General features: G+C 46.4%; 1 protein-coding gene across 1 annotated transcript; it reads left to right on the top strand.

Annotated features, from left to right (window-relative positions):
- The first annotated feature begins 4,686 nt into the window (after positions 1 to 4,686).
- On the top strand, positions 4,687 to 16,080 carry ythdc1 (YTH domain containing 1). Its single transcript, XM_047373034.1, is given in 17 exon segments — positions 4,687 to 4,896; positions 6,417 to 6,518; positions 9,684 to 9,982; positions 10,062 to 10,437; positions 10,516 to 10,578; positions 10,654 to 10,748; positions 11,139 to 11,247; positions 11,324 to 11,441; positions 11,797 to 11,881; positions 11,967 to 12,121; positions 13,627 to 13,706; positions 13,836 to 13,872; positions 13,970 to 14,009; positions 14,097 to 14,159; positions 15,152 to 15,225; positions 15,227 to 15,341; positions 15,510 to 16,080. Coding segments are annotated over 17 exon segments (2,028 nt in total). The 5' UTR covers positions 4,687 to 4,868; the 3' UTR covers positions 15,699 to 16,080.
- Positions 16,081 to 16,336: the final 256 nt, after the last annotated feature.

Below are 16,336 nucleotides of genomic sequence, written 5' to 3'. Positions count from 1 at the left end.
GCCACGTCTCCGTGAAGCACAAAACTGCCGATGAATAAAAGTCCCTGTTTTTCCCCAACAGCAGTTGTAGTTCGTCAATTTTGTTGGGAATGAGCGCACGTTAGAGAGAAATATTCCAGGTAACGGTGTTCGTAGTCCACGCTGGCGAAGTCGTACCAGCACCCCAGCCCGTTTCCCTCTCTTCCGGCGTTTCACCGCGTGAACAAAGGTGAGCGCACCTTTGACCAGAATGTCCAAAAATTCCAGAGCAGTAGGCAGAAAAGTTGGAAATAGCTCCTCTGGTGTAGCAGCCCTGATGTTCACGAGTTCTTCTCTGGTGAGAGAGCTCCGGGTACCATCACAGAAGACCGTTTTAAAGCAAAAAACCGAACAAAACAATGCGCACCAACACGCCGAGGCGACCATCTGCGGCGTCATCTTGGATGGAAGGCGTGTGATGCGGTCCTGGCCTCCTTTTCCAGGCCGTGGGGGATATCCGCTTCAATTAGGGCTGCTTCTGGAGGCCTCAGAAGAAAATTCAAGCCACACTTGTCTCATTACACCCTTTATATGAATGAATCCCGGATACTCAAGCAGCAAATCATTACTTAACTTTGTTGAATGCGATCGTAATGATTGCAGAAACTTTTGGATCTAAGTTGAAGAGTCGTGTGCTTCCCAGCAAGAAGACATACGCACATGGTGCCTCTCCTGTCCAGTTCTTGTCTGAGATCCGCATGGAAAGATACCGCCATGTTGGAACACGGTATTTTTGTTCAGCTCTGACTGCTCCTCTTCCTGGCCTGAGCTGGAAGTAGGTTAATGCGAAAAGTTCAAACTGGCTTTTAATGTTGTAACCCATGGCTAGGGTCCCAACAGGAGACTGGAAAATATTTTTAATATTTGAGTCAACAGAATCTTGAAAAATTAGACATAAAAATGGATGTAAATAATATTTACATCCATTTTTATGTCCAATAATATTTAAATAATTAAATTAGAAGCTACAGAAAATCCAATAAAGACTGGAGGAAGACAGTGTGATACGAGAATGGTACCATGGTGGACAAATGAATGTAGAGAAGTAATAAAGTTAAGAAATAAAGCATTTAAAGTCTTTAAAAGAAATCCAGTTTTTAGAAATTAATTGATTATAAAACAAAACAAGCAATGGTGAGTAAAATCAATAAGAATGTGTAGCAAGATGAAGCCTGCCACAGGATTTTTAGGAAAAGAAAGTTTACTAATTTAAAAATGATGAAGAGACAACTGGTTTCCTCTCAAGAGCTGACGCGGGGGACATTTTATTCCGAAAACATTTCTGAATACATCTTCATTCAAAATCCCAAAGAATCCCAGCCCTCAGTTCCTACAGAGCATTTTTTATACAGATACAAAGCATTGGTGTGTATTGGGGTCCTCTTGACCAATTGAAATTATCAACCTCATTTATGTAAACTTTCTTGGCATCCACAACATTGCTTTTCTCTACTTTTCTGGGAATACACTCCAGCCAGACATCTGGACAAAATCAGATTGGCCTACGTGACCGTTTACAACCACATTCTCATTACTTATCTGGATGCAAAACTTCTAATGTCACGTTGACCTGGCTGCAGTCATGAGATTTCCTGGCTGAACTGCACTAACAAGCTCATTAGTCTTTTCCTCTCGCCAAGAACTTTTCCCTAATGTAATCTGTTTCCAGACAGCTTGCATGTTCACTCAGAGTGAACAATTCTTCACAGAATTCATCTTATAATGGTAAAAACAATAATAACACGTTAAGCTTTAAGTCTTTAAGTAAGACACCTGGCATCTAATTACTGCTTTCTTTATGCATGCATTTGGTTGCACTTCAGCAGGAAGGTCGCTTGGTTAGCAAAAAGCAGAAACGCAATCCTAAGGCCACCAAACGGATCCCCTCAACACCTTGGCTGCGCCTAGAAATTCTGTCCATAAAAGTTATGAACAGAATCGGTGACAAAGGGCAGCCCTGGCGGAGTCCAACCCTCACAAATGAGTCCGACTTACTGCCGGCAATGTGGACCAAGCTCTGACACCGGTCATACAGGGACCTAACAGCCCATTTCAAAGGGCCTGGTACCCCATACTCCCAGAGTACCCCCCACAGGATTCCCCGAGAGACACGGTCGAACGCCTTCTCCAAGTCCACAAAGCACATGTAGACTGGTTGGGTGAACTCCCATGAACCCTCCAGGACCCTGTTGAGGGTGTAGAACTGGTCCAATGTTCCATAGACAGGACGAAAATCTCACTGTTCCCTCTGAATCCGAGGTTCAACTATCCGATCGACTCTCCTCTCCAGAACCCCCGAATAGGTCTTACCAGGGAGGCTTAAGCGTGTGACTCCCCTATAGTTGGAACACACTCTAAGGTCCCCCTTTTTGAATAGGGGGCCCACCACCCACTCTGCCAATCCAGTGGAACTGCCCCCGATGTCTATTCGATGCTGCAGAGTCGCTTTAGCCAGCACAACCCTACAACATCCAGAGCCTTAAGGAACTCCGGGCGAATCTCATCCACTCCCGGGGCCTTACCACCAAGGAGCTTTTTAATCACCTCGGTGACCTCAGCACCAGAGATTGGATAACCCGCCCCAAGGTCCCCAGGCTTCGTTTACTCAGTTGAAGACGTGTCGGTGGGATGGAGGAGGTCTTCAAAGTACTCCGCCCACTGACCCACAACATCCCGAGTTGAGGTCAACAGCACACCCTCCCCACTTTAAACAAACGTCCCCCACCTCCTCCGGAATGTGTTTGAAGATTCCCTGAGGTGGGAGTTGAAGCTCCGCCTCACGGGAGACTCTGCCAGGCGTTTCCAGCAGACCCTCAAGATTCGTTTGGGTCTGCCACGTCTGACCGGCATCCACATTAAACAGTGGGTAGACACCGGATAGTGGACCAGAATTGACTCGAAGCCGTACGGAACTCGTTTTGCATGGCCTCTCCAGACTCCTCCCGCATGCCGCTTGGACTGCCGGTACCCATCAGCTGCTTCCGGAGTCCCACAGGCCAAAAAGACCCGATAGGACTCCTTCTTCAGCCTGACAGCATCCCTCACCGACAGTGTCCATCAGTGGGTTCGAAGATTGCCGCCGCGACAGGCACCAACAACCTTGCAACCACAGCTCCGGTAAGACGCCTCAGCAATGGAGGTGCGGAAAGTGGTCCACTCGGACTCAACGTCCCCCACCTCCCCCGGAATGTGTTTGAAGCTTCCTTGAGGTGGGAGTTGAAGCTCCGCCTCACGGGAGACTCTGCCAGGCGTTTCCAGCAGACCCTCAAGATTCGTTTGGGTCTGCCAGGTCTGACCGTCATTCTCTCCCACCATTGGAGCTAGCTCACCACCAGGTAGTGGTAAGTGGAAAGGTTCGCTCCCCTCTTCACCTGAATGTCCAAGACATGCAGCCACAGATCAGATGACACAACAACAAAGTCGATCATTGAACTGCGGCCTACTGTGTCCTGGTGCCAAGAGCACATATGGACCCCCTTATGCTTGAACCCTGTGTTAGTTATGGACAATCCATGACGAGCACAGAGGTCCAATAACAAAACACCACTCGGGTTCAGAACGGGAGGGCCATTCCTCCCAACCACACCCCTCCAGGTGTCACTGTCATTGCCAATGTGAGCGTTGAAGTCCCCCAGCAGAAAAAGGGAATCGCTCGGTGGGGCGCTCTCCAACACCCTCTCCAAGAACTCCAAAAAGGGTGGGTGGTCTGAATTGCTGTTTGGTGCATTAGCACAAACAACAGTCAGAACCCGTCCCCCCACCCGTAGGCGGAGGGAGGCTACCCTCTCATTCACTGGGGTGAACCCCAACGTACAGGCGCCGAAATGGGGGGCAAGCAGTATGCCCAATTATGTCCAGCCCATCTCAAGGAGACTGGTTCCAGAGCCAGAGCCACCTCTCTACCTCACGCACCAACTCAAGCTCCTTCCCCACCAGAGAGGTGACATTCCACTCCATATTAATGACTTTAAAACATAATCATTCAGATAGCAGGCCAGATATTTTATTAAAAATGCAGCTTACATTATTTAGAATACAATGGATGTGTTTAACAACGGAATTTGTAAACCAACACATACCGGATTAAAAGGAAATGAAATGGCAAATAGGATGGCTAAGAAGGCAGCTCATAACCATATAAATTTTACAGTTCATTACAGTCCATTTTAGTAAATTAGAGGCAAGGAGCATTATCAAACAAAAACTGAAGAAAGAATGGCTGAAAAAGTGGGTTAGCGAGAGTAATGAAGACGGTTTTATAGGATTAAAAAGTCAGTAGGAGAAATAAGAACTGGAAGAAGGAGCAGAAAGGAAGGAAGGGAAAAAAGATTAAGATTTGGACACACAGGACTGAACAGTACACTTTTTAAAATACAACAACATAAGACAGGAAAATGTGACCATTGTGGGGAAAGTGAAACAATAGAACATTTTATATTAGATTGTCAGAAATATGAAACAGAAAGATCTATCAGAGAATTTGAGAAAATTAAAGTAACGTTCAATATAATATAAATATTACAAAGGAAATTAGTAAGCAAACAGATACAAATTCTTATACGGTTTTTAAAAAGAATTGAGTTATTTTTTGGAATTTGATTAGGTATTTTGTAATATAGAGATCACGAACCACACTCCATACCAGTTGGTGGCAGTAAGGCACACCTGAGGTTTTTTGCCCACCACCAGTACACCAGAAGAAGAAGAAGAAGAAGACGCAGTCCGCCATTTGGCTCGTTCAGATGGTTCTTCTGGTCATTTTATTGGTTTGTTACAGTTAATTCCAGTTAAACCATTTGGTCCCTTTGAGTTCTCTGTGAGCGAGACAGAAGGACGTCAGTGGGTGCTTCATGGCGGCCGACCGGCGCGAAGACAAAGGTGAGGCGTTAGCTGTTAGCTTTACTATCACGGTGACGTATTCGTTGATTAACGACCAATACCTGCGAAATACCCGCAAGTATACCTAGCCCCAAGCTGACTAACACCTGATGTGTGCACCTGATAATAACCTGACCGAAAAACGCACGGAGCTAAAGCTGCTAGCTGCTAATGACAGCTATTAGCATTAGCAAAACGGCGACGTCTTTGTTCCAGATTAATAACAATATATTCAGTCCATGACCGATTATTTCCAGAGGAGAAATCCTTTTATTTGTTTTTTAAAGTTGATTACGCTTAAATTTAAGTTATGCACCACTGAGGCCAAAATGTAGTGATAAAATCAGTGATGATCCATAGCTTACACAATACAAACTGCATCATATAATGCTGTTAACACAGCAAACCAGAGAATCCACTGAAGGGTCGTTTGCCAGGTCTTTGCTTGATTACGTTTTTCAGTTTATTTTCATACGCTCTTCATCTACCGGAGATGAATAAATAAAAATAAAACTTTGAAAACACCTCCATACTGATCCGGACAGTAAAAGCTGCTGCTGCTTAGTGAGCGAGACACGAAATTAATCCGGGAACCTTTGCACAATATTGTCAATATTTCTTATTTTATTTATATTTCTTAATTTAGTGTTAGCAATTTTATATAGAACATTTTGTTTGCTTTATTTGTTTTTAAAAAGCAGAAATAGTTATTCAGTCAGGCTAGAATCTGGACGCCAGATTTCTCATCTATATCAAAAAACAGGGCAGTGAGGAAAGGTTTGCATTTATTTTTGTAACAAGATGGCTGTTTTAAAACAGAATTTCCCAGCATGCTTTGCTTCAAGAGTAAGACTTCTCTCCTTTTTTGAGAGACAGCAAGCTCAATTTGTGGCAGTGGCTGGCAGTATTGGCAGCTCCTGCCACCAGAACTGCCAATTCTGCCCGCCACTGCCACCAATTGAGTTCGGCCCTGCTGCCTTTTTTTGTAGTTTGCTCGATCTAATGACTGTTCTCATTACTGATGTCCCTTCAGTTGCAGTTGGTTGGCATGTGGGTGGAAACAGTCCAACTGTAGATGCAGGAACAAATTCTGACTTCCCCCTAAAACAGGTTGTTGCTACATAATCAATAACATGACGATGTGACATCAGGTCATGGAAAGGTGGGTGAAAACTATTTGGAAACCCTAGCATGTGTCTCTGACCAATAGCTGGTCATTACCAGACACAGGGACAAAGGTGAACTGCTAGATATTAGCATTAGCAACACGGTCACGTCTTTGTATAAGTAACATGTTTGTATAGAAGCACACCTTATATCAAAGACGGGTCTATAGTTGTGGTTCATGAGGGACGTCAGAACTGGAACTGTTTATTAGTAATAGATTCCTGATGTAGTATTCCGTACTAATCTGTGTAGCGATCCATAGTACTTTGGAGTACTTGGTGTATTATTCTATAGTACTGTAAAGCTGTATGTTGTCAGAGTAACTATGATCCCAACCATCATTCCTGTTTCAGATGGAGAACTCAACGTTCTGGAGGATCTACTGACTGAAGCTCCAGATCAGGATGACGAGCTGTACAACCCCGAGACCGAGCGCGACATCAGTGACAAGAAAGGTACTACACACAGAGTGACACCATACACCAGCCTTCCCAAAGTCTGGACTCCAGTCCACATCCAGACTGAGGGGAACGTGAATCTGGATCCAGGGCATTAGGGAAAAAAGTAGAATCATGGAATATATCAAAATGTAGTATAATTTGGTCATTTGTACATTTGATTTAACAAAGATCAAAGTGTTTTTTAGGTGAACCAGATAAAGCTCAGTAAAAAAGAGCACATCCTGTCTGGTGTTATCTAACAGCCTGTCTGTTCTGACCCAGTCAGCTAAAGCTCAGTTCTTCCTCACACCAACAGCTGTCTAATAGAGACCCAACTGCAGCAGAACTTTGTTCATTAATAACTACGACCTGCAAAGCAAACCACTTTGTATATGAAGTAGGAAAACTGCTCTCATGGTAGGTTCTGACCTCACACAATTATTTGGAGCTGCAAAGAGAAGATGTTCTGATCAGAATCATCACCCAGAGCCAATGTTCCCTCTAAGTTTTCATGTGCCTGGGCATACACATGAGCTCCCTGAGGACCACTGTGAGCAACACCAGATGTGCACGCTGTGGCCACACAGCAGTATCACTCCTGTTCAAAACCTGGAATCATGGCAAGTTACATGGCTTGTTAAAAGAATCCAATTACAGCAGCAATTTCCATTAGTTTACTTTTATTATAAGTGATTTGGCTTAAAATGCGCTCTCCTGCAATAATGTACCAATCTCCTTTCTGATCATACAATTCCAACAGCTTTCAAATGACCTTTCTGCTGAATGTGAAGCTTGAGGTAGTCCAACTTCCATTCAGTCCACATTTTTCCGTCTGAAAACTCGCTTGCTACTTTGGCTTCGTTGGATCTTTTGCAGAGTTCTCACCGTTCTCACTCAAAAAAGAAAAAGTCTCATCCAGTTTCACCGTTTGTTCTTCTGTTTGCACATATTGCGACAGCCAGTCTATCTTAAAAGAGCTGCATTTCTTTTTTGCTTTGGCCTGTTCGTTTCGCCATGATAAGGGGTCAGCGTTTGCGTTTCTTAACTCTGCCGCTCTGTTGTTAATTTGGCTAACCTGCGCGGCGTGTATGAGCAGGGCATACGCAAGCACTGTCTATGCTATGATTGGCTGCGTAGTGTAAGTGAACCATGTTGTATCATTGGCTGGACACTTGTCACTGAGGGTGTATTCACACTTGCACCTTTTGGTCCGCTTTAAACGGACCAGAGTTCGTTTCCCCCCTTGGTCCGGACCGAGACCACCTCAAAAGGTGGGTCTCGGTCCGCTTCCAAACGGACTCTGGTGTGGTTCGCTTATGGTCTGAATACAAACCGGCCCCGATCCGAACCAACTACAAAAAGCGTACGTCTCTTTGGACATAAAAAGCCACCGTAGCCGGTAGCAAAGGTGTGTTGTAAGATAATTACACCTGATAAGCTGTGTGTTGCTTAGCAACACTACCGGCTTGTTGCACGTAGAGAACGTCGGCGTTCAGCACACGTTCTCCGACGGGGTTCCAACATTATAAATGCAACGTTTCAAAGTCACAGTGGGAACAATGATCGTCACCCGCGTGGCTTTGTTTACAAGTGATAGTTCACTTTTTCACAATGTGAAAACAAACCGCACCAAATGAAAAAATAAAGTTCGGACCAAAGAACTTTTCTGGTGTCAATACACCCTGAGTTACGTTGCTAAATGGTACAGAAGGAAGTAGTATTGGTCTAATTAACAGTTCTTGTAGAATTGTATTTTATGCGCTGCATAGATTTTCAATGTGCTAGTGGTGCGTGATTGTGTAGGCGTGCATCTTACAGGGAACAGACCCCAGAGCCGGTTATTACAGAGGAAACAAGCTAGCGTTGGTCTGCTGCTACGATAAACTCCTTCCTCAGCAGAGGTCCTGAGCAGAGTGAGATGCATGTTTCTGGACTCTTTTGTAGCAGTTTTTACTGGATCAGGTCGTCATTTCTTGATAAATGATGAACGTCTTGCTGAATCTTTATAGCAGCTTTGCTGAACCCATGTTTTCAAAGAAGGATCACAGAGTTCATCCTGATCATTTTTATTGGTTCTGAAGGTAGAATTTATTGACGGAATATTTGTGGATAGTTTTATACTAAAGGGGGAAATTATTATTATTATTTTACCAAAAGGACAGTGTCCTACCTTCCAATTGAAACATGTCCTTCTAGTTTATAGCGACTCTTGCAGATAACTGACAGCTGATTTTAGGAGCCTCATAAAAACATCCAGTTCCTTCTAAGCTGATTGCATGGACCCTATGATTCAAGAGTCTTTATTGTCATCATAATGACATTTAGCTGATACACATGTAGGTTATAGACACCAACAAAATCTAAAAACACTTCTAGAAAAAGAGAACATGCATACATGGAATGTGGCACGTAGTATTTACACGAAGAGCAGCTGGTGACGGAACCGTCTGAGATGCGCTGGAGTTTTGTTTAGTGTCTGCCTGCAGGGTTTCAACTGCCTTCGATGCTCTAGAAAAGAGCATCGATTTGTTTTTGATGTGATGTTCCTGAATTGTTTTCTGGACTAGTGCAGCAAAAACTGAGTCCAGATCCGGTGGAGGACGTCCCATGATGATGTAAAGAATGTTTTCCTTTTATAATACATGGAACTATGAAAAATGAAAACAGAATTTGACAAATAATAAAATCAGATTTATTTCTTTGCTGTTTTTATGTTATTGAGTCTTGCTGCACTTTAAGTTCATTCATGTGAAAAATAAGGAGTCTTGAAAAGGAACGAAGTCGGTCCAGTTTAAATCTAAAAGATAGAGAGCTGGTTGTATTTTGCTGTTGCAACTTAGCCCAGCTTAGAGTCAGTTCTGCTCGGTTCTTTGCTCATCCCTAGTAGTTCTGGACCGTTCATCAGAAATAAGATTTGGACTTTTGAACATTAAGTTTGAGAACTCCTGCTGTACAAAGAACTACACCTTATACTGCTGGTGGTACTACTGGCGGTTTGGTGAAGAGTATCACCGGTGACGGCCCGACTCACTGATTGACTCTGAGTGAATTGGATTTGTTAATCTGAGCTCAGAGAGCGTTGTAATCTGATCAACACCTCACATTGATTAGATGGTTCTCCTCTGAACACGGTTCTGATTTGTGAGGCAGGTGTGACATGTTAGCCTTCTGGTCTGTCAGGAACAAAGAGGAAGAGCGAGCGCTCTAGCAGCCAGGATCTTAAGAGGCTCCGCCCTTCTTCAGGCCACGCCCCCTCCAGATCATCAGCATCCAGTAAGAGGGGACTAGGCTCATCGTTGTCCTCTAAGAAGGTCTCTAGTCCTCGTAGCCGCCACACCACTGCCTATCATCATGACTACTATGAGGAGCGAAAGAGGCGGCGAGCAGTACGGGAGGGAGCCCGGGAAGGGCCCCGGGGTCGTGTGGCAGAGGAGGGACGGCGCAGAGAGTCCCAGAGGGGCCTGGAGGGTCTGAGTCGGGTAATGCTGTTCACAGTAGAGGCATGCACATTACTGCTAGGCTTTCAGACAATCACATTCACTTCCTGTTTGTGTTTAGAAGCTGCGGCGCGATGAAAGGCGAGCGAGCCCCTCCCCGCACGGTGAAGACCAATCAGAGGAGGAGGCTGAGTACAGCTCAGAGCCAGCGTCGGGCAGCTCCTCCACAGCTGCCTCCCATGTGGAGGAAGAGGAGGAGGAAGACAATCAGGAGGAAGAAGGAGAGGAGGGCATGGAGGAGGAAGAGGAGGAGGAAGAGGAAGGAGAGAAGGAGGAGGAAGAGGAGGAGGAGGAAGAGGAAGAATATGATGAGCGTCATGGCGGTGACGGAAATGACTATGATACCCGGAGCGAGGCAGGAGATTCTCGCTCTGCCTCCTCGGTCAGTTTCTCTGATGGCGAGTCGGCACACTCAGGCTCCGCCTCTGAGGCTTCAGGTAACCATGGCAACGTGTGTTTATTTCCAAAGCAGCCAAACTTTACTTTGACACAGTCCTGTGCTTTTATTTTGAAAGGATCAGAGAAGAAGCGAGAGAAGTTGTCCTCGTCTGTTCGGGCTGTTCGGAAAGGAATGGAGAGTAAGAACATGCTTTTACTGAACCAGAACCGACACCACTGACCTGATCCAGTAACAAGTCCCTGTGTTTTTGTAGGTCCAACCAGTAAGCTGCGATACATTCTTCAAGATGCCCGGTTCTTCCTCATCAAGAGCAACAACCATGAGAACGTTTCTCTGGCTAAAGCAAAGGTTTGCTCCTGTTCTCCAAACCTGTTCAGGTTCCCCCACTTCATACGGTGGAGGGCCCCATATGTCCCCAATCCATTGTCCCCTGTAGGCCCCCTGTTCTTCCTGCTGCGGTCCCCCGTAGTTCCACCGTTGGTCCTTTAGGTTCACCTATTCCCCTGTGTCTGTGTTGGTACCGAGCTCTGTGTGCTGGTCCCGTTTAGGTTCTGTTGCTTTTTCCTGGTAGTCGCCTGCAGGCTTTCTGTCCGTCTGTTCTGGTTCTGTGGAACTGCAGTTCTAGAGCTGGTTCCTGTCTTTCTAGGGTTTTGCTCCTGTTTCTATGGTTTAGGTTCTCCTGGAGTTTAATGTGTTGTTGTTCTCTGTGGTGATGATGATTCTGTGACTGACGCGCAGGGAGTCTGGTCCACGCTGCCGGTCAATGAGAAGAAGCTGAATGCTGCCTTTCAGTCGGCTCGAAGCGTCATCCTCATCTTCTCTGTGAGGGAGAGCGGAAAGTTTCAAGGTATCTTCAGCGCTCACCCTGGAGCTGTAGTCCTCTCCTCTCTTCACTGCTTTCATTGGCTTTCTGCTTCCTATAGGTTTTGCTCGTTTGTCGTCGGAGTCTCATCATGGTGGTTCTCCGATCCACTGGGTTCTTCCTGCCGGGATGAACGCCAAAATGCTCGGAGGAGTCTTCAAGATTGATTGGCTGTGCAGGTAAACTGCTTCCTGGTTGGCCAGCTTTGCCTCAGCAGGTGTATTGAAAGGTTACAGGTGACCAATGGTACCAGGATCTTCAGGCTTGGTTACGGTACCAAACGTTAAACTAATCCACTGATGCAGAAGATTCTGTTACGTTTCATATGGATTTAAAGGTCTTATTACTATTTTACACTAGATCTTGATCTGTTGGACCTGTTGATCTGGGTCGCTCCAGGACCAATAACCTTTGGTCTCTGTTAGTAAAAGAACCATAACATTTTGGGGCTTGTTGGACCAGGGCCAGTAGGTTCTGTTAAAATTTATTTACAAGTTTTTCCGTTAAATAAACTCTAGATGTTTGTGTTTCTAGGAGGGAGCTTCCTTTCCTCAAGACGGCTCATCTATCCAACCCCTGGAACGACCACAAGCCCGTTAAAATCGGACGAGACGGACAGGTCAGCTTCTTCTGGTTCCGGTCGTGATTTGTTCTCAACAAAAGGTTTTTCCTTAACATTCATCTTACATTTTTTGGTCTTTCAGGAGATCCAACCAAAGGTCGGCGCTCAGCTCTGTGCCCTGTTCCCATTGGACGAGAGCGTGGATGTTCACCACGTGGCTCGTCGCATTCGTCACAAGCATCAGACCCCGTCAGAGCTACGGCCTCGAGGCCGACCGCCGCAGCGCGAACCGGGAAGGTTAGCCAATCATCAAGCTCCTTCCCCCGCTTCCTGTTCTTCTGCTGCAACCACAGCGCCACCTGCTGCTGGACCACGGAGACGGCCTCTGCATGCAGCCGGCGGCTAGCTTCCGGAAGCCGATCTCTGGTTGTTGTTGTTTCTTGGAGTCTTCCCGGAGCGCCGGCCGTTTTGCATCTGGTTGAAGCTTTTGAGTCAGGCAGGAAGTAGAATTCCTCTGCTGCGTTCACCAGCTGATGTCAGATTAATTGAATCTGAAGTAAAATTTTGTTTTGATTTCAGCAACACGCTGAGACATGCTGCTCGGCATGTCAGTTTCTAATTAATGATGCAACATCAGCCTTCGGTTTTTAACTTCAAACGCCACAGGAAGGAAATTCATTTCTCTGTAAGATCTTTGTCTTTGCAGGAAGTTGATCCTTCAGGAGTTGAGAAATGTTTGGCGGGTAGTCGGACTGTGGCTGACCTTTCAGAATAAAACCAGAAAGGACGATGGCTGGACTGATGGGGCAGGGTGGGCGGGGTAGAACTGTTTCTGGCTTTTGAGCAGGTGGGTGTCCCCGGGGGCGGGGCTTTCTGTAAGGTAAATTACAGAAATGAAGGACTGAAAAAGTTGGACAGACAGAATGAGCCCCACCCTCACGTGAAAGGACATTGTTGTCCCCCCTCCTCCTGCGCGTTCACACACTGAGTCAGACTGATGTTTGTGGGGGTGTGTGTGTCGCTGAAGGACTAAATCTGACGGTGTGGGGGGGGAGAACCCGACGGACGCCAGGCAGAAACGCCACTCACTGGTTGTTTCTCTTTCAGGACTGTTGGTATGGAGAGGGCGGGGCGGGGCTTTCAGTTTTGATTAACAGGACTGCACCATCATCATCACCATCATCCTCTCACCCTTTCAAAATAAGAGGGTCTTTAAAAGCCTTAAAATGGACTTGATGAGGAGAGAAACTGTTTGTTAGAAAATGTTGCCCCCATAACAACACAAGCAGCGGTATGTTGTCCTTCCAGAGGCTTCTTTATTTTCCTTATCACTGTGTGCATGAGAGAGCGTGAAGCAACTGTAATCAGCTGACTAGAGCCAGGGTCAGAAACAGAACCAGAATCTGGATCAGAGGCCTGTAGATCCAACCAACAGGAGGACCAGTGGGACCAGTAACAGCCAGTGTGAGGACGGTAATGTGAGCAGGTGTCTGTGTGGAGCAGGATCAGAGTTTCTGAAGGTAACTTCACATTCATAGTGCTGTCACCATGGTGACAGGATTAAACAATAACTTCAGCAGGTCGCTCATCAGGGTTGATCACCATGACAACAGATGCCAGACATGTAGGATGTACACACCTAGTTACTCTGATCCTGCTTCTCTGTTCAGGTGCCTGCAGACGATGCTCAGGGAATGTTGGTGTCTGCCTTTAATGTATATTTGTGTGTGTGTGTGTGTGTGTGTGTGTGTGTGAGAGTCTCTGTCTGTGTGTGTTTCTTAATTGTGAACTTGTTTACATAGGCGTCGACCAGAAGAGTATGACCTGCATGGCAGGAAGAGACCACGAGCTGAAGGTCCGCCGGACTTCAACCAGCGAGCAGGTGCTTCATACTGGATGCTTTATTTCAACAGTTAGCTTGACCTGCTAGTTCAGCCACCAGGCTATATTGCCAGCTGTCACAGCTCTTGCTGACAACCTTTACTACTGTTTAACTTTAATTCATCATCAGGGTTCATCCCGGATCTACGGAGCCAGCCGGTGGACAGGTAAGATGCATCGCTCACCTGGCAGTGGGCGGTGCCACAGTTCGTATTTCAGATACAGAGTTTCACGTGAATTGATGGTTTGTTTTAAACTCCGCAGGAGATTTTCCAATGTCAGGCGAGACGTGTTCCTCAACGGGGTGAGTCTGTTGCTGTGTGCTGCATTTTTACAGCGTCATGTCAGCTTGTTCACCTGTATGACGTTAACCTGTGTTCACCTGTTTCAGTCCTATGACTACATGAGGGACTACCACCACAACGTTGGGCCTCCAGCTCCCTGGCAGACTCTGGTACGACTGAATAGATCACCAAACACGTTGTTAGCATGTTGAGCACACTCAGCTGACATGCGGACCTTGGAGGAGGGGCCAGTACCTAACGTCTCCTATGATGGGGTGTTTCCAACAAAGAGGGTCCAGTTCTTAACCAGGGGTGGTGCTGGAGCCAGTTTCTTTTCCCCCACCTTGGAGCTACGTGGTTCTAACCGTCTCACCCTGTTATTGGTTGATCCATGTGAAGGTCCACAGTTCATGGAGACACTTTAACCTCATTAATAACATCAGGTCTCTCAGTATAACAGAACCTCTAACATGACCACCGTAGCTTATCAACACTGAACCAAGCAGCGATGCTGCTGAATGCTTCACAGTCCTGACCGGCTGATCTCTGATCAGCACCAGCAGCTGGAGAACCGGACTTGAACAACTTTAGAGTCTGATTTAATAAAACCACCTGGAGATATTAAAGGACCAACAGTGTTAAAGATCTGAGTCTAAAGGTTTCTGGGTCCAGTGGAAAATAACCAGCTGTTAGCGAGTCACTGACCCACTGAATCTGCAGGAAGATCAGAGACAGTCAGGTTCTATTGTTCTGGTGCTGATCTAATACTTTATTCTTGTTGAAACGTTGTGTTTTAACGGTTTAAAATTGAACCAGTCAGAGGTCAAGCTAAACTCCAGGGTTAATTGCGGCGCTCACAGCGTTTTGATTGGCTGCTGTTTCCCATGAGCCCGCCTCCAGCTTCTGAAGAAAGCGGTTCTTTCCTGTGGTCCAGTAAGCTGTATCACCAATTCAGTACTGAAACCATTTCGGTGGAAGAAGCAGCTGATTGGATCATTTGCAGGAATAGTTTCTGTGGCATAACTAAAGGCTCCAGGTAGTTCTTGTGGTATCAGTAGAACCACAGTAGAGCCTTTTTTGGTTCTACTGTGAGATGCAGAGGTCCGTTTAAGTACCGCCTATTGATTAGCTGGTCATTCTGAATGACTGTTTTTCTTGACAGGCGGCGTACCCTAATGTGGAGCAGCAGCCCCCCCATCACCCCCCCTACTACCACCACAGCCACCCCCCGCCCCCCCCCTCACCAGGCCTTCCACCACCACCACCCCTCCCTGGCACCACATGAGGCTCCGCCTCCTCGCTTTAGAGATAAACAACGTGTGCCGCAGCATCGCGCCTTTGCCTCCAGTCCGGTAAGTTCTGCTCTAGTTCTAAGTGAAACCACTGACGGTGTAAATTGATCCGACCCTACTGATCTGATCTTATTGGCTAGACGTTGCGGGTCAGACAGACACCTTGCTGGTTAAACATAATGCGCCGTCTCACTACCACTATTCCTGTTTCCTGTTGCTGTGCTGCAGCACGACTACGACATGCGGGTGGACGACTTCCTGCGGCGGACCCAGGCAGTGGTGAGCAGTAGGCGTGAGCGCGAGCGGCAGCGTGAGCGGGACCGCGGTGGGCCTCGGCGGGACCGTGAGCGAGATCGAGCGAGGGACAGAGACAGGGAGAGAGAGAGGGACAAGGAGAGGGGCCGGTACCGCAGGTGATCACATGGTACTGAAGGCTTTAATTTTGACAGTCTGCAGGGGCTGTGACTGTTTTCCTGTTCAATTTGGAATTATGTATGAATATCAAAGAAACTACAGGATGACATCGTCAGTGTTAACGTCCATTTCCAAAATAGTTTCTTTTGTCAAAACTTCTTAGATTCTGTGTAAAAACTTTTTTATGATGTGACTTCATTTCCCAGAATATCTCTGTGTCAGTACTGTAGGATGGTGGTTGCCAACATGAGGGACGGGGCGCTCTGAGAGGTCCCATGATTAGTGAAAAACGATGTTTTTATTGTGAAAGGTTGGCTGTTATTCCTGTCGAATCCTTCACATTAAAGGTTTTTTTTTTATGTTCCAAATAAAAGTTTTCTTTGTTTTTGTGTCATAATTCTGTGATCTGAGAAGGCAAAGCCTGAAATCTTTCCCCTGGGTCTCCTCCCTCTGAGACATTTTGAGGTGAAGGTCTACTCAGCTCCTCGGGGATGGTCCTCACCCCATCTCTAAGGGAGTGCTCGGCCACCCTGCGGAGAAAGCTCATTACAGCTGCTTGTATCCAGGATGTTTTTTTCAGTAGTGACCCACAGTTCATGGCCATAGGGTGATGGTGGGAACGTAGACCGACCAGTAAATCG

The sequence above is a fragment of the Girardinichthys multiradiatus genome, chromosome 8 (assembly GCF_021462225.1).
Source record: "Girardinichthys multiradiatus isolate DD_20200921_A chromosome 8, DD_fGirMul_XY1, whole genome shotgun sequence".
Taxonomy (NCBI): domain Eukaryota; kingdom Metazoa; phylum Chordata; class Actinopteri; order Cyprinodontiformes; family Goodeidae; genus Girardinichthys; species Girardinichthys multiradiatus.
The sequence above is the reverse complement of the archived record's forward strand: the minus strand, read 5'-3'. Positions and strand labels throughout refer to the sequence as shown.